The sequence below is a fragment of the Anopheles nili genome, chromosome 2 (genome assembly GCF_943737925.1).
Source record: "Anopheles nili chromosome 2, idAnoNiliSN_F5_01, whole genome shotgun sequence".
Classification (NCBI taxonomy): domain Eukaryota; kingdom Metazoa; phylum Arthropoda; class Insecta; order Diptera; family Culicidae; genus Anopheles; species Anopheles nili.
In genome coordinates this window covers 51,893,261-51,917,206 of record NC_071291.1, presented here as the reverse complement: position 1 = coordinate 51,917,206, position 23,946 = coordinate 51,893,261, and the positions used below count along the sequence as shown (strand labels likewise).

Genomic DNA, 23,946 nt, shown 5'->3' with positions numbered 1-23,946 from the left:
TTTGCTGTATTTTTCATCCCCCTTTTCCCTTTACAACGCGTGCGTTTAGCTGCAACGAAGTGCAGCCTCGTCGAAGGGTCTACGTCGGTATCGACAACAATTTAACAATTTCACAAGTGGCAAGCCCCGCAACGACCCTTCGACCTTCTGACGGAGGAGAGAAAAGGAATGTTTTTCTGGTAACGAAATAAAGCGTGAGGAAAAGAAAAAAAGAAATAGAGTATTTCGAGTTGCTCGACTCGTTGCCGGCTGGCCAGATGAGCCCAGGGGAAAATGGACCCGTTCGGGGTCGAGAAGAAAGCTGACGTTTTGCAGCGACTATTACGGTTCCTGCATACCTTCCTTCACTATTGCCGGTGCCGAACCGGTGGTTTGGGTGGTGTTGACTTATCCCCGACTATCCCGCTTCCATGAACTCAAATACCGAGGGTCAACGGCAACGTGCAACGTGTGAAGAGGACGGAATCGAGCGAAACATGACGGACATAAATATATTCGCAGCAGAACGCTTCGGAACGCTCCGGGAAGGTCTCCAAACGCCGGAAATAAATGGTTCTGCTTGCCAAAGTGTTGCAAGTAGTGTCCCCGAAAGCGGCAAAGTACCTTTATAAATCGATGTCACTACTGACCGGTGTGGCAGGCGACACTGCATTAGTGTTGCCATTTGTCCTTGATACTCTCGGGAATAGACGTGTGTGGGGAAGTACGTCTTCTGCCCCGTGTTGGCCGAAAAAGGTGAAAAGTAAAGCCAGATGTTGTCGACAAAGAGCAAAATACATCCCAAAGCAATACAACAACAACTGGTTGTTAGAAAACACTCTGAGCTGCATTTTTACAGCAACAAAACGCTCTTAACCAGTTAAAAGGACCCATTTGGGTACATTATGATTAGCTTACCTGTAAGCTAGCTCAATCAAAACACTCCCCGGCTTATCCAAAACATCTCCAAACGCTCGTCTCCTTCCGGCTCGAGATTGCCAACGAACTAATCATATTTGTTTTCAACGCCACCCGCAACAACAATAACACCATTATGAAATCAAAACCAACGGACGACTGAAGCGAATGCCCAAGACGCGCTGAGAACGAGCCAGCCAACGAACGCAGGACGAAACCGCAAGGATGGTAACGAAAAGCGGATTAGCCAGCCCGCGCGCGTTCAACATCTTATCTCATCGAAGCAGACGGTAAGTAGATTATGCTTAAATGGGATATAAAACCGGCGTTGGAAGAGCTTTACGCGCGGCCAAGATTAAAGGGCGCTCCGCGGACGGGAAGTGACAGTAAAAACTGCATCGGAAGCCTTTTTTTGTTGTTGTATCTCCGGATTTCGCTCACCAATTTTCTCCCCCGAAGCGCTTTTTTGCCATTTAATCGAGTGGAATGGGTTTAAAGGAACGCTAACGATGGTGTTGCTTGGTGACTAAAAAAAGAGCCAATTTCGAATCCGCGGCCAATCGGTGCAGGTGAGTTTGAATGACAGACGCGCTCTGATCTATCTCTGTCGATTGTTTCCATTCACTCGATATCGGTCGTGACAACCCTTAACCGCGATTTCCAATGACCGATATGGTAAGCGTGCCATCCGAACGGTGATAGCACTCTTGATTCTGAAGAAAATAATGTAAACCTTATCGGAATTGTGCATTTTGTTAAAAAAAAAAACGTTGGTTGTCATAGAAACAGTACTAGTCGTTGTCGGTTGATTTTTTTAATGGAATAAAATAGACGGCTTATTTGTTTTTTGATCTAGGGTTATAATGACACGGTTGCATGTACATCGGGTCTCTTTACATGGCAAATCGGTATGTGTTGATACCGATTGCAACTAATATCATGCTGTTTAGACTGTCTGCTTTAATGCTGTCTGTTAATAACAAAGTGTATTTAAATTAAACGACGGCCTCTCGATGACGATAACGATCATGACACTGTTTTGATCCACATGATCTTCGCGAAGATAACATGTCACAATGCAACTATCCGTGAGCGTAAACATTGCAGTGCAAATACAGCTCTTGGTGAGGCAGTCATTGTCCAAGCTGTTCTACTGACTAACTTCATAAAACACATCTGTAACGGAATCTATTATCTATCTTGTGAAGCTCTCTGCGACTCGGTTTTAGGCAAACCTCTGTGGCAGCTATTATATATTAGATTCATCTGTGCTATACTTTTGCGTGGTACAATATTCGGTACCAACGCGTATGTTAAATGAGTAGAGATATGTCTTTTTAATACATTCAATAATTGTCTATCCATCAGTACACTTTGAAACAATTGGACAATTCTGCCAGAAATTGCCAAAAACCACCATTACCTTGTGTTCTTCCCATGTTCCCAACTTATCCTGGGTCGCCAGATCAACGGCCGCCAAAGCATGGCAGCTTCGTTCCATAAAATCTCGTCTTATTCGCTCACTCACTCTCGTTGACTTGTTACTTGTTTTGTTCAAAGACAACACAATTCAAAGACGTCCTCTTATCAAACTGTCCACCCCGATCCGGCTTGAGACTGATTACCACACACGCTTCCCATTTTCCGAAAACGTCCGCAGTACGCCTCGAGGCGTCAAAGCGACAACATCATGGACGCACCGGAAGTGAGCCTTCGCAAGTTGACCAACGTAACGGTTCGCCCTCCAACAGCCAGTCAGGACATTCAGCAAGAGATCGATCGTATCATCGACGCCGGAACGCGAGAACACCCACTACACGTGCTTGACCTAGACGATGTGGTGCGTAAACACGTGACCTGGCTGCGTAGCATGCCACGCGTAACGCCATTCTACGCCGTCAAGTGCAACGACGACCCAGCCATCTTGGCTACGCTGGCGACCCTCGGTACTGGGTTTGATTGTGCCTCGGAAGCGGAAATGCGTGCAATTCTCGCACTCGGTGTTGCACCGGAACGCATTATATTCGCGCATCCGATCAAATCGGTTGAAGCGTTAGCGTTTGCGCAAACGCACGGAATCCAGCGCATGACGTTCGACAATGAGTGCGAGCTGGAGAAGGTTCATCGCGTGTTTCCGGAGGCACAGCTCATCCTGCGCATTCGCCACGATTCCGACCGGGTGTTGATAGCTCTCGGGAAGAAGTTTGGTTGTGACGCACGTGGTGATGGACGTCGGTTGTTGGCTAAGGCTCATCAACTCGGAATGACCGTGATTGGCGTGAGTTTCCACGTAGGCTGTGGAAGTCTGGATGCGAGCTGCTTCTACCATGCGATCGAGTCCGCACGAGGAGTGTTTGATTACGCCCGTACCGAGTTAGGAATGGAACTGCGATTGCTAGACGTCGGAGGAGGTTTTCCTGGGGACAGTGACAAACCACTGGACGAGTACGCGCAAGCCGTCCAACGAGGCTTGCGTGAGTTCTTCCCAACAGACACAGTGGACGTGGTAGCTGAACCAGGTCGATTTTACGTCGGATCAGCAGTGACGCTGCTTTCAACCGTACAAGGCAAGAAGGTGCTACGTGACGAGACCGACCAAATCGAGCAGGTGATGTACTACATCAACGACGGTGTGTTCGGGACACTGTTTGATTGGCTAAGCTTGCGCGAGATCAAGGATCTACACTGTGCGATGCCGATGGTGAGACGCGAACGACAACATGAACCGACCTACCGGACCACCATCTGGGGACCTACTTGTGACTCAACGGACATCGTGTGCGAGAACGTGGACTTTCCCGAGCATCACATTGGCGACTACATCGTGTTTGAGAATCTAGGCGCGTACAGCATGACCTTCGCAACCAACTTTAACGGGTTTCCGAAGCCAACGGTGCAGGTATACGTGCGAGAGGACACATGGTGAGTACAACGTTTTTTGTTTTATTCTTTTTCCCGCAAGCATTTATTCCCAAATGATCTTAGATTCCCTCCCCTCACTCCAATGAATATTTCACTGCCGGCTTCCTGTTTGATGTGTGTAATGTAGAATTAATCAGGACAAGCTGTTATCAGCGAGGAAGAAACTCATAAAATACTATCACGTGAAGCATGAGCTCATCGATCGTTGACAAAATGCGGTGAATTGCTTTTTCTAGAACAATTCAAATGTGATGAATTGAAAGGTTCACATAAAAAAAAACTCTCCGAATCTCGTCTATGGAATACTGAAACGATTGTTTGCTTTCCTTTTATGATGAACGTTTTGTGATAAGCTTTTGATTCCGTTAGAACCCTGCGATGAGATCAAAGTAGCCAACACAAATTTGACGTTGCTCAGTATCTTTCTAGAAACGCAACAAAGAATCCTTCTTCCTTTAGAAAGCGCTCACGTCACGTGAAAACACACTACATTGCTGCTCGCTTTTCACGTCTCGATTTGCCCACTTTCGTTGCAGGAAAACGCTCGACACGATCTCGGGCACGGACTGGAAGCGAAAAACACTCACGTTTCTCGAGAACGCCCTAGGAAACGCTCGCTAGCAGCGAACCGGACCACCTTTCTTGACTTTCCATTCGACCGCAAGGTTTAATAAAACACCCAAGCACGTCGAAATCCAAAGGGTATTTCAAAACTAACTAACCTCAGCTGCTCGTCCGGATGTTGCCATCAGTTCGCTTTCACCGCAGTCACCGATTGCTAGCGGTGGTAGTAAATTTCAAGTGGCGAAGTACCTTTGGCGGGTGAATCTATTTCCGCGTGGCGTCACCACCCACCGAATGGACCCGTTTCGGTCCTTTGGCCTTTCCGGCAAGCAGCAACAGCGATCCTATCCACTTTTATGTTTACACCAGCTCCAGATGGGATGAAAATCCTTTCTTCGTGGTACCCAGTTTTTTTTCTTCTTTCTTTCTTCAGGACACTCCGAACATGTACCGACCACCGAGTGGCCCCGAATTTACTTTCAAGTACGCTCCTTTTTGCTCCATCTTTATTTATCATTTTTACTCCGCGACCGGTTCTGCCCCGGGGATGCGAAACTCCTCCGCCAGCGGCTGGGGCGGCTTTCTTCAATTTCTTTCCGTAACATAAAACCAAACTCTAGGGCTCTTCTCCTTTTTTTCTCTCTCTCTCTCTCTCTCTCTCTCACGACGACCCAACCTTACATCCGCCCCACTCGAATCTTCACGTGGTTGCGGTAGAGAGATGATCCACTTTTATTACCCTGTGGGTGCAATAACACAAAAAGCTGTTGACGGTAAAATAAATTAGATTTGATGGAAATTTCCGATCTCCTTACGTGCTCCAGCGCACCCGCCCAGGTCGCATGCTAGAACCGGAAGAGTGGGATCACCACCGAAAGCATCGGTTCCGGGTGAAGCTCGAGCAGGGCTTTTTCGGGTGTGATACACCGACACCACACCGTGTTGCTCCAGGTTACTGATCCGGGGCCATTTCCCTTCAACGTCAGCACCAGTTACTGGACGGGGCTTCGCGGCCGGATCCTTACCACCGGCTGACGGGATCAACCGCGTCATCTACGGTAAGGATTTCGCTTCCCACACCATGTCAAAGCAGTTCACCACATGCCACCACTGCACCGGTGCTGGTGAACCGTAAATCAGCCACGAATATAAGTGTGCTCTAGGCGTCGTCGTAAAATATTGCAACCCGCAGCCACGCGCGACCGGTGAAATATTAGCCCACCGGGTGTGGACGTGCGCAACAGGACGCGTGAAGGATGCAAAGCACCACCGAGACGGATGCCCTCGACCCCGGAGCCATCCAACCATTGGCAGGCCGAGGTGTTGGTTCTACCGCTCTGCCTAATTAGAACGGGTGGCGTGAGACACTTGAACTGCTGCCAACACCTACGGGACGGGTGGCTGGATTTGTGAACCCGGACGCGTGCAAAACGAAGAGCTTGGGAAAAGAACTTTTCAGCCGTAAATTAAAGGCTGTCCCTTCTCTGCCACACGTTACGCGAATGTGCCCACTTTAACGCAATTTAAAACCAACCTCAGGAGCTGGCGCGGGCGCCCATCAACCTTCCATCAACTGCCGCGGGATCGTTGCCATGGCAACGTTGAATCGTTGCCAACGGGCGAAACAGGGGCAACAAAAAATGTAAAGAGCCACCAACAAAAGAGCCTTAGTGAGAGCGCGCATTGTGTAATAGTCTACCTTTTGGTGGAAGATCCTCGCTCAAGTGCCGAACGACGGCGAGTAAGTGGGAAGTCGGCCGTTATTTACGACGCAACTTCACTGGAATTATGTGCTAATTAAACGTGATTCATGCCCCGTATAACAAAAAGTCTGCGTACATCTCACTTTGCGTTCGTTGGTAGAAAGCTAGGCTACGCAGGGAAGCCTCAACAGATAAGGCAGGATTTGTGAGGTAGGGGACGTGGGTCAAGAGCACTTTCGTATTCGAAAATCAGATCAGGTGCCCTTTGCTTAGCGTTTGGGTGGGTGTTTTTCGACTTCAAACAATCTCTTTTTTAAGGCAATTTCGGATAATCTATGACAGGAGCTGGAAGGATGATTTAATGATTAGTTAAAACGGAAGAGCTCAGTATTTCTTGAGCATCTCGAGCTAATGCTTCTAACAGCACAAAATTGAACGAATTTTATGCCTTTCTCTAATGCCTGTTTATGCTTCCGGCTTGTGTTTTTCTTCTGTAAGCCAATGAAACTCACAGAGGGCGTCAAATTTGTCAGATTTAAGCCGTTAGATTAATTCCGGTCAGGCGCGACGTGGGCACGTGTCATGCCACTTACGGGAATGAATTATCCTAACGATACCTCTCTTCTGCTCTCGCAACACAAGCAATTCGTCGATTTTCCACCGACAACATCGTTCACCCCACTCAAACGGTAGTACATAAAAACAAATAGCGCGTCATTAATGGCTGTCACCGAGCACCAGATGGCCGTACTCGGTGCACGGCCCATAAACAATCAATACATCCTCCATCACACCACGCAGGAGCAGCGATAAAACTGTGGAAACCCAACCCAGGACACCTTTGGCAAGCGTCCTTTTCCCCGGCCACACGAGACACGACCACGGACTGGCCTCATTTACGATTCCATGTTCGTACGTTAACGACTTGGCGATATACGCACTTGTTTTCGGCAGTATTGACACTGCCGGGCTGTTATCATTTAATTTTCATCGCCCCCGCATGTCGCGTGGCATCTCGAGAAGCCCACACACGAACGATCTTGAGAACAAAATGGCAGCACCGACGCAAAGATAGGCGATGGAAATGAACTGGAAAAGTGACGTCTCGCGTTTATTTCCAACGCGCAACGAATCATTCCACCCGAAACGACTCAAATTCTAGCGGCTGTCAAAAAAGAAGGGTTCACACACATTGGCCCAAAGAATAACTCAATAAAACTGAATGTTTCCCTCCCCCGATGGTGGCGCTGGTGGAACCCAGAAACCGTTAACGAGATCGTCCTTTTTCGTGGCGGCGGTGGTGGCGCATAAAGTTTGATTTGTGACCCGGGAAGCGGACCCCGTGCACATAGCGAAAGTCCTTCTCGAATTCCAATTCCCCGTGCATTACGTGACGGATTTACGTTCTTAACAAATGCAGCATAAAAACGGCGCGCCTATTACTGAGAGGACAGCTCACGAGAGCACCACTAAACGGTCCTTTACGGCCTCGTAATAGACACTGGGGTGAAGCATCAAATTCACCAGACCAAGCTGGTGGGCTTCTTTTCTAGTTCTAAAACTTTCCCTAAGGGGAAGTCGAGCCTTCTTTAGAACCTCCAGCGATGCGCTGAGGTACTCAGGGAAGTTTCATTAACTTTACTACCCCCGAAACGATCGGTCCATCTTGGTGGAGGAAAAAAAACAAAACAAAACAAAACACTCCCCGGAACGCAGGACCAACAATAAATCCGCCAGCGATACCAACTGATCTCCGGACCATAATTAATGTTAAACAGCACCAAAGCAAAAAAAAGAGAGCGTGAAAAAAATGGCAAATAAAATGAAGCGAAACACCTCGCACCGGCACCGGCACGGAACGGTACCGAAATGAAAGGGCCAAATTCATAAGGCGGAAAGCAACAAATGGACGCAGCTTGCTGCTGGCTGCTTGGCCGCCATTCGGCGCGATCCACATTAGCATTTCTACCATCCAGCAAAACGGCATCACATTTAGTCGAGAATGCAAAAGCCCCACACACCGTGCTGCGGCATCAGAAATCAGCCGTCGAATTAGAGCGGAACTTGGGACGTCTTTTTTCTTTTCGTTCCTTCTTTCTTTCGTCCCTTTTTTCTTTCCCCGGAAGATGGAGTGGCTCGGTGGTGTCCTTCCGCCATTTTGAGCTCAATGAGAGCTCGAGATGAGACTTTCTGCACGCGTGCGGCTTCCGCGCGCAGTCATCATCGGCTTCATCAGTCGTCTTTGGGGTTCTACCACCAGCTGCGGCCTAAGAAAGATACGCATCATTTTTTCCTTAAACTCACCTCCCTCCCACTCCTCCTGCTTCACCCCGTCGACCAATTTCGGGGCCGGCAAAGTTTGTGGTTTTGCAATTGAATATTTTAGCGTTGTCAGCGGTTTACTCCCGGTGCTGTTCTCCTGTTTCGGGGGTTTTGGGAGTGGGTCGAAATAATTTTCTTTTTAAATTTAGACACCGAAAGCACGCGGGGAAAGCCGTGCAGATGAAAAAAAAATATATAAGCTGACGGCAGACAAATGAATGGCCATCTACGAATGCCACCCTCGCGAGGGTAGGAGTGTTTTAATCAAATATTCACAGACCGGGGTGTATTTCAGCCGCACCGGTGAAGCTTCCGGTTTCCGACTCTTATCGTCGGGAAGCGTCAACTGAGCTGAATTAAAGTAATTTCCTTGTACGGCGGAGTTCGATTTGGTGGTAAACGTACAACGCGTCTTATTCAATCGTTCAATCGTAAGTATTGAGCCGAAAGGAGAACTTATCGAGGGAAATCTTTTCACTAAAATCCACAATCCTGAGAACCAGTCGGAACGTTTCGGAAACTAGCTGATAAAATTGTACCGGCCCAGACTGTCACAGTGACTGGTTCCAGCAACCAAAAAAAAGGAGTATTAATCATTCGGTCCGAACGTTTCGTTCTCCGACGCTCCTTTGATTTCGCTTAACGCGCATAATCACCACATCCCGTCGGTAACGGCGTTTGTTGAACGTGCTCGGCATCGCTAAGTTACCGCCTCGATTCGTTGGCTCTGCAACAAAGCAAAAAAAGCCCACCTTGGACAGTTTTAATGCTCTCATTAAGATGTCCCGATCGATGAAAGGGAAGTTCTTGGCGAGAAGATGAATGGACCTGGTCTGGGCCGTGGTTTGGAAGAGCTTTGGGGACACAATCGATCCAAAGTGGCACACTCTCAGGGGCTTCCAGCGAATGTAGGATGCATGCTGAGCCCTTTTACGGCCCCACCGTTAGTAATTCGATTTGTACAAAACGTTTGTCACGGTCTCCCCTGCGTGGGGGACTGAGAGTCAGCAAAAATGTTTATTATTGCACACTGAAAAGCCAACAAGGTTCGTTCACGGGACCGCACAGACTCTCCGTCTCTCTCTCGAGGCACACTCGACAGTCAATAGGCATTCCTCTGGTGGGCATCTGGACCGGCCTTTGCATGCCTTTGTGCTTTTCGGTCTGTTTAATTGACCCATAAAACATAGATTTTCTAATGCATAGAGAATGAGCGTGCAGCCAGTCTGCACGGAACCTCACGTGTTCGGGGGCTGTGTGAAGTGAACCGCAGGCCACTTCGAGTGCCCACACCGACCGGTAACGAAGCTTCGAATGGCTTCACATTTTCTACGGGTATAGGAAATCCTCTTGCATTTTTTATCTCACGAGCCCCGACCAAAACCGGAACGGTGTGTCCGGGATGCTTGGCTTCACGTAGCATGAAGTTTGAGCGCCACCGCTTCCGGTAGTAAAATTGCATCGAACAGCAACCCCGTGCTAGGGTGCCCAAAAACAAACACACACACATGCCCGGAAGCGTTAGAGCGGCAAATGTGCAAGGCAATACAATTGCATCAGGCGCTTTTATTGTCTACCGCTTGAGACCATGCAAAAAGGACCAGCGAACCACACCGAAATCCGCATGCTGCAGCGAACGAGATAGCCATTCGATGTTATTGTGTTTTGTGCAAGCGGAAAGAAAAGTGTGACTTGCACTAAATTTACCGCCAGGAAGCTGTTTTGCCATTTTTATGGCCCAGTTAATACCATCCCACATCCCATTAGCTTCCAGCCCGCGGTCACTATTTCCATTCAACCGGTGTAATCTCCCGATTGCATTGAAAATAGTCAAAAACCGCATCACTGCACTCACGGTTCGCGCGTAACGACCAACCGGGACCGCAGCAACCGCCATTAGCCGGCAACATAATGACCGCGGGAAAGTGATAAATAATTCAGCCCCAAAAATCTCACACATATCCCGGGACAGCTGTCGAAGGTGGGCGACGTGTCGCATTCGGATGAATTTATGTTCTCACCATGCGTCGCCCTCGCCCATTCGGGGAATTGAAATGTGATTGCATAATTTAATTGCTCATCGATACGCGACCGTAGGGCGTGTAGCGAAAATACCACCAACGATAGAACACGGTAGCTCTAGCGGCCGGCGTGAGTATTTCGTAAGCCGATTTAAACCTAATTTTATTACGCTCTAATTGACTTCTAGCTATGTGTGTTCTGGTAAGTCATGTCAGTAGGAATTTAGCGCACTACCGATGACCACTGCTTATGTCGGTGCTGATGGTTGTACATTGGATCACGAATGAACAGTGTTTTCGATTTGAACTAAATTTGAACTAGCTTTATTACTTACGCTATTTTTCAATCATACAGCTCACACGCACTCGCATACATGCATTTTCCGAAAGTGTCATCTTTCGCCCCTGAGTAGATAGGCCCAGAAAGCATACTTTGCCAGCAGTGCCAAGGCCACGCATCCTGCTACCTTGTACCGCTTGATACTAGGCTCGCCCTTCTCGCACGCCAACTGCTCTCTGTCCTCGCGCTGTGATTGTCACGCCGTTGAACCGCTACGGGTATGTATACCACGTGCTGCTTGCGTTTCGTCAACCCCGTTCGCATCTTTTACCTCCAGTAGTCCCTTCTTGAGCGATTGCGTTCCATTTCTAGCGGCTGGAAGAATGCTGAATCGCAAATCATTATCTCGCAGGCGTTTCTGTGCTATCTTTCCCGTGTCCTTCACGCTTGATTCAAACCGTTGGACGATATCTTCCTGTTTCGCCTTGTTACCCGTACCGTCGCCAGTAACCACGACTCGCACCTCATACGATTTGTTGAGCCATCTCAAGACGTTCTGTATCTTCGAGGCAAGATCGTGTTCCGCTATGCGAGAGCTGATCGTCAACAGCTTGTCACCTTTGACGGAGGCGTCCTGTTTGATTTTTTTCTTTTCCTCTCTACGCTTCAAATCTTCAGTCATGTATTCCGAGCCGGTCATCAAGCTAAAATGCGCGTATTACAGACGAAAATATATTACGTTGTAATTGTACCACGTTTTACAGATGCGATGTCCTACCGGTAGACTGGGCGCTGAGTTTTGGTGTCGAGCTCCGAAATCTTTACCAACTTTAAGTTACGGCGATTCGATATTTTAACAGCTTCCTCTAGGTTTACGATCGAAATAGATTCGTCCGCCGAGATCAGAGTTACCTTCGGGGTTGATTTTGATTTTTTGTTCGCGCTGCTTGCTCCAGCTTCTGGCAATTTCGATGGTTTCGTTGTGGAATACGATACATTTTGAACAGACACCATTGGCCAGCAGGCTGGCGGCCTGTTCCACACTAACCGGCGAAATGCTATTCGGCTGAGAAAATTCATGTTTTTGTTTTTTGTTTTTTTTTTTGCTATCTATTCCTTTTTGCGTAGCAGAGAAGAGTTTGTAGTTTGGAAAAACTATGTCACTGAAGCACGTGAAGTATTCATTAATAGTTCCATATGTATACCAGCTATGTTAAAAGATTTGAAGGCGCCTACACCAACGACACATCCAAAACATTATATTTTAATTCAAAAAATCGCAAAAGATTCCGCTAAATCTAATACATACCCTGCAAAACAAGCAATTCTGCATTCACACTTTGACACTCCAAACGTCAAATGTGGTAGATCAGCTGGTTTTCAAAATAAGATACCTCTGTGCTGTGCATTTAACTCTTAACTTATCACAAGAAGTGCTTTAAAATACCACTAAGATTTAAAGAAATTTACTTTACCACGAATGAAGTGATTAGTCGGAATCATGCAGAGATTCCAACAACCAGAGCTGAATTCATTCACCATCTCATAATGTCAAATATAAATCGGTTAAGAATGAACTATAACTTCTATACGACGTTGCATATCTTCAGGAGCGTTGTTTTGTATTCTTGTTGGTATGCTAAATGATGGGAAAATATTTCCGTTTCCCGGCGCATATTTTTCTCATTCATAACATTCTTCACCTCATTGGTTGCTCAATGAAACGTTTTTTATCGATTCATCACTCAGTTCCAAACAAACAATTGGCAATATGGAGCACAGGGCGTTAGTTATTGCGTTTGATGAATGCACGTGAAAACGCACGTGCATGCTGTTGCCGGGAGTTAAAGGCATACATGCGGTAACTGCAAAATGTATGACCACAACAATGTTGTTTCGCTGTGAACAAAGGAGTGTATACGCTCTCATGCCGTATTGGAGACTGATTTTATTAAATTCATTATTTCATCATCTGTACTATGAATTAGTTCGAAGCAAACTTATCTCTACCTGTCACTACGCTAGTGATTGATGACGTAAACCTTCACAGTTTAAATTCTAATTTGCTGCAAATACGTTTTCCTACTATTTTTGAAGCCCTACAATTTTTCATCCTCGCTCTGCTTTGAGAGCAGCTGCACACATATAGTTAAGTGTTGCTCGCGTTAGACATACCTTCACTGTTGTTGGGCTAAATCCATTATGCCCAATCCCCAGTATTTTCCCATAAGCGCCCTTGTTCGGAAAAATCAAGCAATCGCCAATCTCATGCTCGGGTAGTAACACCTCTTCACGAACCACATCATGCTCACACATGGTACGACCGTAAATCACCGACTTCATACATTTTTTACCACGCTTTTCATCCTGTAAAACTGGGGTGTTACTATAAGTGTCGCACCAATCAAACGTATCATACAACCCGTCGTCTATGTAGTATCTGATGCGCGAGATATTTCCGGAACAGTCCCTTTCGTAAGATTTCGACACAACGTTCACAAGTGCGGTAACGGCAGATTCCACGTAGTACCTACCCGGTTCTGCAATCATCACAACGTTTCCTTCTCGTGGCCCGACTAACTCAACCAGCGCTTTGTTGATAAAGTTCACGTGATCATCGAAACATTCATTACTCGCTCCTGGAAAGCCTCCCCCAATATCCAGCAGATGCATGTTCATCCCAATCGTGCAGCCCAATTCGAATACCTCCAACGCCTTTCGTATACCTTCGTAGAAGCATTCCGCATCCTTGCTGCCAGATCCCACATGAAAACTCACACCAATCACAGACAATGCCATCGATTGTGCACATTTCAGCAATGCCGGTGCATCCCGATAAGGGTCACAACCAAATTTCCGACCAAGTGACAGCTGCGCTTCTCGTGCATCGTGTCGAATCCGAAGTAACAACTCAGCTTCTGGATAATACTTTGCAATCTTCTCCAGCTCATCCAAGCTATCGAACGTCATACGCGTCACGCCAAGCTGCTTGGCGTGCAGAATTGATCCTATAGATTTGGCAGGGTTGGCGTACACGATGCGTGCCGGTGTAACACCCAACCCGATTACAATATCCAACTCGGTCTTCGACGCACAATCAAACCCACATCCGAGTGCTGCAAGCAGCCGAAGAATAGCTGGATGGCTGTTACACTTAACCGCGTAATATGGCGCAACAGTCGGTAGTTTTCGCTGCCAGTTGCGGTGCTTGCTCACGATGTCGTCTAGATTCAGCACGTTCACGGGTTCGTGAATGTTAGCACGCTTCGAAATGAGCCGGATCAGCTCCTCCACCGAACTATGCTCGTCCATCAGAATGTAGCCAGCCTCCATTGCGTTTGTCGAACCGGAACACTACGACGATAGAAGAAAACTGACTCACTGAACGACGACTAGCATTGGGTTTGGATCTATGCAAGCTATGGGAACCGTTCTCAGACATTCTTTCACTCACCCCTAGCTAGCTAAGAGCATATGAAAGACCATATCGAATCTATTCCAGTATTCGCGTGAAAAATAAGGCACAATAATTGGTTCCTTCAACATTCTCACGAATGGGAGCGTAGCTACCGACACGCACTACACCTGCAGTACAGCAGCAACGCGCTGACAGGTTCCATGATGCTCAGCTAATTACACCGGTTAACAACCCCGGCTCTCAGCTGATACATGTTGCGTGTTCCACCGGTGCTGAATGAAAACTTCACATGTAACGTTTACTCTCATTAATTCTCAAATCTAATCGATCAATCTCATCCAAAACGTGACTGGATCGTATATAAGGGCACACCTTTATCCTCCGGAATGCTGTAAGCGTATAAAACCAGGGACTATCATATGTTGGAATTTATTTTGACCGGCAACAACCGACACCGATGGCGCTCTCGTCAGAACAGCCCTGTTTTGTGCCTACTTCAGCGGAGGATGTTGTACAGCGTATCGTGACCTCGAGGGCCACCGAAACATCTATCAACATTCTAGATCTGGACGAGATCGTGCACAGTTTTGAAAGGTGGAAGAAGAACTATTCAGGCATGGTTCCCTTTTACTATCCAAGTGTGAACAATCATCCTGGTGTGCTTACCTTGATGAACAAGCTCGGTGTAGGTTTCTGTTGTGCCTCAATAATGGAGCTACGTACAGCAATAACCCTCGGTGTTCCCACACATCAAATTAGACTAGTGCATCCTGTGAAATCCCCGGACACCATATTGTACGCAAAGCAAGAAAACATCCAACGAATCACGTGTGATACTATACAGGACATAGCGAAGGTGTGTCGCTTGCATCCCACGGCGGAAATTACTCTGAGGATCAGAGTGCACCCATCACAAAAGTTCGGTTGCTGTTCGGTGGTCGACGTGCCGGAAATACTCAGCTTTGTCAAGTCCGACGGAGTGAACAACATAGTGGGCATTCACATTGCTCTACCACAGGAACGTCCAATCACAAACTCCACTCTACAACGGGCGCTCTACGTAGCGAAATCAACAATGGTGCAAGCAACTAAACTGGGTTTGAGAGATATCCGTGAACTGGTGCTCTCTGGAACAGAGATCGCATCGCCAACTCAATTGCTGAATGCACTGACCCTCGAAAACTTCGACTCAAATTGTATCTTTCTGGTCGAAACCGAACGAGACCTTGTAGAATCTGCAGTAACACTCGTCACCGCTGTCCAGTCTAAACGGGTGATACGTGAATCGGGTTTATCCGGATCTATACATGAAATCATGTATTTCCTCAACGATGGACGCTACGGCTCTTTCGAGTGGTGGAACGTACTTGAAAAACAACCGACCATATATCGTAACGATAAGAAAATGCCATCCGAGACAACCTATGCTTCTTCCCTGTGGGGACCTACTTGCGACTCTGCGGACATTGTTTGTGAACAGCTTGATCTACCGGAGCTTGGAATAGGAGATTTCTTGGTTTTCCCACGAATGGGAGCATACGGAGCGACGCTCGCATCACGCTTCAACGGTTTTCCGATTCCGGAGATCATTTTATGCGGTCAGTTAGACGTGTCACGAACTGTTATGAAAGATGTACTATCATAATACGTGAATATTACTCATGTCTCATGAACAAATATTCTTTCAAAGAAAAAGACAAAGAAGCATAAACAATTTGTGCAAAAATATATGTTTCACCATTTAGCTATAATTATTATTTATAAAGTAATATATTCACCAATTATTCACAATTCAATGCAACTATCGGGCTTTTATCTTACTAGTTTTCTAAAAGAAATAAATATTTCTATAGTACCGCCAACAACATTTGGATTAAAGTCCTGAAAAAAATCAATCAACAAATCGGACGTTCAGCTGATATTGAAATATTATTGTTACAGTGCTAATTATGCATTCAATATTGGAGATTTGGCATGCTTAACAGTTTATTTACCTTTATCGCTGTGCTGTTGTTTATGGTAGTATACAATTAGATACCTCTGTTAAGGAGACATGGTTTTCGTAAGAAACCATATATTTTGCTTCAGAGTTATTAAATGAGAACTTATTGCAGTTCCAAGATGAATTTGTAAGATTCTGTAGCGATTTCCTGTTAATAAAAAAAATGATAATAAAACACTTGTTCTATTATTCAGATCAACGTAATTCTTACAAGGTTCCTTCCCGTAAGTATGCCAGCACCTTGGGAACTGCAAATCCGTTAAAGGAACAGGACAGCACTCTCGTGTACGCTCCTATGTTTTCAAATACAACGCTGTCTCCGATGTGCAACTCAGGAAGACAAGCCTCAGCAATCATATCCATCCCTTGACATGTCGGTCCCCATAAAATAGAGGTGTATTCTTTCACATCTCCATGGCGTACTACGATTGGAATCGCTTTCTGACATTCGTGAACTGTGTAATTAAACGTCCCAAAGAGCCCATCGTTCAGATAGTAGTACATTTTTGCAATCTGTTTACGATCTGAATGCAACTCCTTTACCACTCGCTTTGAGTGTATGAAAGAAACCAACGTAACAGCCGATGCCACGTAGTAACGTCCCGGTTCAGCTATGATACTGATTTTAGATTCAGCCGGGAAATACTGATCAACTGCTTCATTTACGGCCTTGGCGTAGCGATCAATCGGTTTATTGTTGTCTCCCGGAAATCCACCTCCAATATCCAGAAGCGTAAACGTGTATCCGATACCCTTGGCGTAATCAAACAAATCTCTTGCTACTTTCACCGCTTCGTGGTACACTTCGTGTTCCTCACAACCCGTTCCTACGTGGAAACTGATTCCGATAACATTCATTCGTAACTTGGCCGCATATTGCAGAAGCTCCGGAGCTTCCGATACGGGATCACAACCAAACTTCTTACCCAGTGAACAACGCACTTTTAGAGAATCATGACGTATTCTCAACACCAAATGTGCCTCTGGGTAATATCGATGTATTTTGTCCAGTTCAATAGCCCCGTCAAACGTGATGATCGACACTTGTTTTGAGCGGGCGTACAACAGCGACGAAATGGACTTGGCTGGCTGCGCAAAAATTATTCTCTCTGGACTCACTCCGAATCCTATTAAGAGTTCCAGCTCTCCTTTCGACGCACAATCAAAGCCAGTACCTAGCATTATCAACGTCTGCAGAATACGAGAATCAACGTTGCACTTCACAGCATAGAAAGGTTTAACACGCGGCATCTGGTTGCACCAATTGAAATGTTTGCACACTACGTCGTCTAAGTCTAACACATGCAACGGATCCTCATGTGGACCTAGCTGAATGATGTCCCGAATGACATCTTTTATCGTCATTTTATCCTCGATCAAGTTCAAATCCGACGGAGGCTCTAATACATGACTCATTTTGGATCTTTTACGTAGAAAACTTATTTTCCTTATTAACTTTTCAGGGGTTTTAAACTAGGATTTGTCCAGCACTAAAGAACCGGTGCATTGTAAGGTTAAACGCAGCTTCCGTTCACAATAATTATTGCTCTTACTTCTGTTTCATTAGTGCATTTGCGTTTTTATACCCTTCTGCAAAAAATAGCGTGTATTATGGTCGACAATAAATTTGACACATATCAAGCAATAGCTTTGGAAGCAAACCGATCATGAACGCCAATCAGCACACTTTGCAAAAGAAATGTTGGCAATTTGAAATGCCAATAAAACAGTTTTTTTTCTTTACAAGAGACTTAAATGGAAGCTTTATCGATCGAACATGTATCGACTTCACATTAAAAGGAACAAATATATTACAAGAAAAGCTCTTTCCTGAAAATTTACTGAAACTTCGATATATAGCATTAACTTCCAAGCTACTTGGTTAGTAAACAGCGAACTTTTCTTTTCTTAATCTCCCGCCGACTTCGATTGCACGGTTGTTTAACAGAATAATATTACAGCCATTCTGTCTCTGAAGAATGTCAACTACAACTTCATTGATGAGGATGGCTTTTATTTCTGCTCTGTTCGTTGGTGTATTGCACAGTTGGTGTCGACGATATAGTTGTAACGGCATTCAAGCGATAAACACAATATATTACGTCGATCAGTAAGCATGCCTCATATCAGCCAACAACGTTAGGAGCGAATCAACCGAAACATAACAAAGCACAGGGGTACTATTATCCGAGTCTAATACTACCTTATAGAATTATTTATTATCGGCATGAAAATAGTAAATTGAAAATTATTTAGTAGCTTTGAATTCGTAACAATTCTTTTGAAGAATAACCTTGTAGTTGCTTTACAAATACTATGACATCAGTATTTCATGGTGATCAGAAAACGATCTAATTGAATATCTTTTACCTCTTTTAATGTGGCGAGATTTTAGGGATTAATTACCATATTACTATCACAATTATGAATTCATTAGATCATTGCATACATTTGTACAAAAGTAACAGTGTAGACGAGTAAGAAGCTGAATTTATAAATTTCCGTACAGTTTTCCAGTTAAAATAGAAGATATTCGATAAAACAATCAGTTCGACGGTCTCGCGCGAGGAAATGTCTTACAAAGCTCTATCACACAAGTAAGATTTCACCTTGGAGACCGCAAATCCGTGGAAAACACAAGATAACACAGGAAGACGATCCTCAGCAATCATATCAATACTGTGTTTTGTGTCCGTCCCAGTAAATTATAGTTGTTATACTTGTATTCTTCATACCATTCTACAGTAAAGCAATAGAGTATCCCAAATAGCAAGATAATATTACATTGTTGTGATGTTTATAGCGCTTAGTTGCAGTTCCTTCACTACTTTTTGCAAGTTCATGAAAGAGACCAACATAAGAGATAGCTAAGGAGTATCGCCCCGGTTCTGTCTCATATTAACCTTTGATTCGCTCGGATAGTATCGAAAATACTCCTGTCTTTTGCGTTGTAAATGAAAACATTACAAATTCTTGAATTTTGCGTTGTAGGTAAAAGGTTATACAATTTATTGTAAAAATTTACAGTACTACTTTCCAAAAGTTTTTTTTTATCTAAGAACAATAACCCTTTAAAAACTGCGTCAGTATATCAGTGCAGCAAAAATTGCTTTACGTCGAAACAAAGGAAACCACTCCATTCAACCCTTGTAGAATTTTCCTGTAAAATGAATAACAAAAACATCTTAGTTTTTCTATACAAAGTGTATACTGTTCAATTGATTAGCAACTTACCAGGTTCTCTCACGCAAGTATGCCTTTACCTTGGGCAGTGGAAATCCGTTAAATTGGCATGCAAGTACATACCCATACGCACCAACGTTTTCGAATACAACGCTATCTCCGATGTCTAGCTCAGGAAGCCAAATGTCAGGTACAATCAGATCCATTACATCACACGTTGGTCCCCACATTGATGAGTTGTATTCTTGGGTTCCTGGCTTTCGTTCTACGATTGGAATTGCTTGCTGTCCTTCGTGAGCCGTACAGAAGAATGACCCAAACACTCCATCATTCAAAAAGTAGTACATTCTAGTCTTCTCTGTCCCATCTGACTGCGTCTCCTTCAACATTCGTTTGGAATCTACAAACGAAACCAGTGTCAAAGCCGATGCTACGTAGTAACGTCCCGGTTCAGCAATGATACGGATCTCCGTTTCAACTGGAAAATAGTGATCAATTGCTTCATTTACGGCCTTGGCGTAGCGATCAATCGGTTTATTGTTGTCTCCCGGAAATCCACCTCCAATATCCAGAAGCGTAAACGTGTATCCGATACCCTTGGCGTAATCAAACAAATCTTTCGCTACTTTCACTGCGTCGTGATACACCTCATGCTCGTCGCAGTTCGATCCCACGTGGAAACTAATTCCGATAACATTCATTCGTAACTTGGCCGCATATTGCAGAAGCTCCGGAGCTTCCGATTCGGGATTACACCCAAACTTCTTACCCAGTGAACAACGCACTTTTAGAGAATCATGACGTATTCTCAACACCAAATGTGCCTCTGGGTAATATCGATGAATTTTATCCAGCTCAAAAGCTCCGTCAAATACCATAAGAGACACATTTTTCGAGCGTGCGTACAACAGCGATGAAATGGACTTGGCTGGCTGCGCAAAAATTATTCTCTCTGGGCTCACTCCGAATCCGATCATGCGTTCCAGCTCTCCTTTCGACGCACAATCAAAGCCAGTACCCAATGTTATTAATGTCTGCAGGATGCGAGGATCGTCGTTGCACTTAACAGCGTAATAGGGCTTTACGCGCGGCATTTGCTTACGCCAGCCGTAATGCTTGCGCACTACATCATCTAAGTCCAACACATGCAGCGGTTCCTCATGTGGACCCATCCGAATTATATCCTGAACGACATCTCCAATCGACATTTCATCGTTGATTAGCATTAAATCGCCCAAACACTCTGAAACACTCATTTTTTTTCTTATTTTTGAACTTTTTAACTAAATGGGAAACTTGTACTTTTAAGGATAATCGATGTCTAAATAAGGCCAGCCGTTCTTGAATATATAACAATAACATTAACAAAGATGATCGATGTTCCCTAGTGATTCACTTTAAATAAATCGCTTCGTTGATCTCTTGAAGCACGAGAGAAGTGATGTCTCACACTGATGCCCATGCGCTACTGATCTATCGAAATCTTTGGGAAACGCTTCTTATATTCTCCAATTTCTATTTCTTATCGTACGCTTCACAGCTTCACAATCGACAACAGTTGATTGTTTCCCTACAACTCAACCTGCTATCAATCGATCATGATAGTGAAGAGCAACGGCACTGATATACCGACCAGCTCTTCTTTGCTAGAATTTGAGTCCTATCAGTAGTCAAAGCGATTACGCCTTTTTTCTTTTGCTTACCGTCATTTGCTCAAAAAATTACCAAAATAGAACCATGCCGCAAGGAATCTGTTATCGTTTGTTATGATACGGTATAAGGTAATCCTTTCGCCAATTCTATCCTCTTAATGCTCTTATCAGAAAAACCGCTTTTTGTTGCAGCGATAGTGGAATGCTACTGGCTCAGATAACATATGTGTTATCAGGTTATCATGCTGTTTGTGTTGAAATTTTCTACAAAGGTCTGATACAAACATTTATAAACAAACACGACATGCACGTGGTTTCAATGGAGCCGCCCAGTGGGTTTTGACGGCAAGAAAAGCGGTTGTCAATTTTTGAACGATGATAGAACATTTTGTTTGCAAGATTATTTTTTAGCTAGCATAAGCAACAAATTCTTATTGAAAAGTAAAAATAAATCACAAATGATGGTTTTTACGAAAAACAATCGAAGCTTTGCAAACAGGATCACGTAAAAATTGTTTGCTTATTGAACAGCGTATTTTTTTCTCTTCTTCAGCACCACTGTCCCCACTAGAGGATCCAAAAGTGAACCAATTTGAATGATGAGCCGGTTGAGATCTTTTATCAACGGTTTATGTACGATCAAATTCAAATCTAACGAAGCCTCTAGCACATGACACATATTACTTGCGTTGGCTAACAAACATATCTATTGAGATATTTCATGATATCATGCTATTCTTCTCAACTGAAACATACCGCTGTGTAACGGAGACCATTAAGTACAACTCCTGCCCACAAATGACGGTACATTTTGATACTGTTTGCAAAAACAAACTATCTCGACTAACAACTATCGCATCTTTATTTGCACTCCAGAGCAAATAGCACACCTAATGTTTGGCATCAATAGGAAACGCGTCTTCTGACACTTAACTTTCTTCTATTAACTTATTTACTGAGAAATTAGCCGTCACTAACAGTTAGATAAGCTATACTATTTTATCGCAAACACTAGTTACTCTAGTAGCACGAAGTTCTTTTTTTAAAAACGAAATCTCTTCGATGTTTAATGTGTTCACCTCTTTACTTACACTTCAGATTTGCGTCTAATGCAGGAATACTGATACTAACCAAACTTCAGTTAGAATGAAAATTCCTATCTTCTGTTTTGTACATAAAATATAATTTAGGTAATTTATTGATAATAATTTACAATTCTATTTCAATCTTTCTGTTAAACCGAGTACGTTGCTTCAGCAATAGGGGTATAGCTTTCTTGAGTAATAAGCAGCTTTCCATCCGAATTGTCAAAGGTTCGCGTTGAGAGAGAGGAAACCGCTCCGTTCATACCTTGTAGAATTTTCCTGTCAAACAAAAAACAAATGCTCGTTAGATACTCGATTAAACGATTATATTGTTCAACAGAGAGTCAATTCAAGTGATTCACGACTTACCAGGTTCTCTCACGCAAATATGCTTTCACCTTGGGCAGTGGGAACCCATTAAATCGGCATGCAAGTACATACCCATACGCACCAACGTTTTCGAATACAACGCTATCTCCGATGTCTAGCTCAGGAAGCCAAATGTCAGGTACAATCAGATCCATTACATCACACGTTGGTCCCCACATTGATGAGTTGTATTCTTGGGTTCCTGGCTTGCGTTCTACGATTGGAATTGCTTGCTGTCCTTCGTGAGCCGTACAGAAGAATGACCCAAACACTCCATCATTCAAAAAGTAGTACATTCTAGTCTTCTCTGTCCCATCTGACTGCGTCTCCTTCAACATTCGTTTGGAATCTACAAACGAAACCAGTGTCAAAGCCGATGCTACGTAGTAACGTCCCGGTTCAGCAATGATACGGATCTCCGTTTCAACTGGAAAATAGTGATCAATTGCTTCATTTACGGCCTTGGCGTAGCGATCAATCGGTTTATTGTTGTCTCCCGGAAATCCACCTCCAATATCCAGAAGCGTAAACGTGTATCCGATACCCTTGGCGTAATCAAACAAATCTTTCGCTACTTTCACTGCTTCGTGATACACTTCATGTTCATCACAATCCGATCCTACGTGGAAACTGATTCCGATAACATTCATTCGTAACTTGGCCGCATATTGCAGAAGCTCCGGAGCTTCCGTTACGTGATCACACCCAAACTTCTTACCCAGTGAACAACGCACTTTTAAAGAATCATGACGTATTCTCAACACCAAATGTGCCTCTGGATAATATCGATGTATTTTGTCCAGTTCAATAGCCCCGTCAAACGTCATGACCGACACTTGTTTCGAGCGTGCGTACAACAGCGACGAAATGGACTTGGCTGGCTGCGCAAAAATTATTCTCTCTGGGCTCACTCCGAATCCGATCATGCGTTCCAGCTCTCCTTTCGACGCACAATCAAAGCCAGTACCCAATGTTATTAATGTCTGCAGAATGCGAGGATCGTCGTTGCACTTAACAGCGTAATAGGGTTTTACGCGCGGCATTTGCTTACGCCAGCCGTAATGCTTGCGCACTACATCATCTAAGTCCAACACATGCAGCGGTTCCTCATGTGGACCCATCCGAATGATGTTTCGAACGACATCTCCAATCAACATTTCATCGTTGATGAGCGTTAAATCGCTCAAACACTCTGAAACATTCATTTTTATTTTTTTATTTTTGAACTTTGTAACTGAATGGGAGAGTTCGACTTCTAAGGATGATCGATGTTCCCTAGTGATTCACTTTAAATAAATCGCTTCGTTGATCTCTTAAAGCTCAAGAGAAGTGATGTCTCACACTGATGTCCATGCGCTACTGATCTATCGAAACCTTTGGGAAAGGCTTCTTATACTCTCCACTTATAATCATGCAAAGCGTGCAGCGGTTTGCTGATTGTTTCTTGCACTTCATCCTGCTATCAGTCGTTTATGATAGTGTCCAATAGCAACCGCTGTGGTACACTCATCACTCTACATTGTTGAAA

General features: G+C 44.6%; 7 protein-coding genes across 7 annotated transcripts; 2 read left to right on the top strand and 5 right to left on the bottom strand.

Annotated features, from left to right (window-relative positions):
• The first annotated feature begins 2,587 nt into the window (after positions 1 to 2,587).
• On the top strand, positions 2,588 to 4,472 carry LOC128720287 (ornithine decarboxylase-like). The gene is made up of 2 exons (XM_053813949.1): positions 2,588 to 3,819; positions 4,356 to 4,472. Exons 1-2 carry the CDS (start codon positions 2,588 to 2,590, stop codon positions 4,438 to 4,440), a joined length of 1,317 nt encoding a protein of 438 aa, XP_053669924.1. The 3' UTR covers positions 4,441 to 4,472.
• A 6,181-nt stretch (positions 4,473 to 10,653) lies between these two features.
• LOC128731151 (translation initiation factor IF-3, mitochondrial) lies at positions 10,654 to 12,080 on the bottom strand. The gene is made up of 3 exons (XM_053824249.1): positions 12,019 to 12,080; positions 11,488 to 11,941; positions 10,654 to 11,413 (listed from the first exon to the last, which is right to left on the bottom strand). Exons 2-3 carry the CDS (start codon positions 11,787 to 11,789, stop codon positions 10,966 to 10,968), a joined length of 750 nt encoding a protein of 249 aa, XP_053680224.1. The 5' UTR covers positions 11,790 to 11,941; positions 12,019 to 12,080; the 3' UTR covers positions 10,654 to 10,965.
• A 738-nt stretch (positions 12,081 to 12,818) lies between these two features.
• LOC128725748 (ornithine decarboxylase 1-like) lies at positions 12,819 to 14,435 on the bottom strand. The gene is given in 3 exon segments (XM_053819518.1): positions 12,819 to 14,047; positions 14,050 to 14,101; positions 14,430 to 14,435. Coding segments are annotated over 3 exon segments (1,287 nt in total).
• A 149-nt stretch (positions 14,436 to 14,584) lies between these two features.
• LOC128725738 (ornithine decarboxylase-like) lies at positions 14,585 to 15,772 on the top strand. Its single transcript, XM_053819507.1, has one exon. The coding sequence runs from the start codon at positions 14,585 to 14,587 to the stop codon at positions 15,770 to 15,772; it is 1,188 nt and encodes a 395-aa protein (XP_053675482.1).
• A 564-nt stretch (positions 15,773 to 16,336) lies between these two features.
• On the bottom strand, positions 16,337 to 17,545 carry LOC128725726 (ornithine decarboxylase-like). The gene has a single exon (XM_053819496.1). The coding sequence runs from the start codon at positions 17,543 to 17,545 to the stop codon at positions 16,337 to 16,339; it is 1,209 nt and encodes a 402-aa protein (XP_053675471.1).
• Positions 17,546 to 19,196: 1,651 nt separating this feature from the next.
• On the bottom strand, positions 19,197 to 20,568 carry LOC128720978 (ornithine decarboxylase 1-like). The gene is made up of 2 exons (XM_053814680.1): positions 19,364 to 20,568; positions 19,197 to 19,289 (listed from the first exon to the last, which is right to left on the bottom strand). Exons 1-2 carry the CDS (start codon positions 20,566 to 20,568, stop codon positions 19,241 to 19,243), a joined length of 1,254 nt encoding a protein of 417 aa, XP_053670655.1. The 3' UTR covers positions 19,197 to 19,240.
• Positions 20,569 to 22,198: 1,630 nt separating this feature from the next.
• On the bottom strand, positions 22,199 to 23,661 carry LOC128720809 (ornithine decarboxylase 1-like). The gene is made up of 2 exons (XM_053814505.1): positions 22,419 to 23,661; positions 22,199 to 22,328 (listed from the first exon to the last, which is right to left on the bottom strand). The coding sequence occupies exons 1-2, from the start codon at positions 23,621 to 23,623 to the stop codon at positions 22,199 to 22,201; spliced, it is 1,335 nt and encodes a 444-aa protein (XP_053670480.1). The 5' UTR covers positions 23,624 to 23,661.
• Between the last annotated feature and the right edge of the window lie 285 nt (positions 23,662 to 23,946).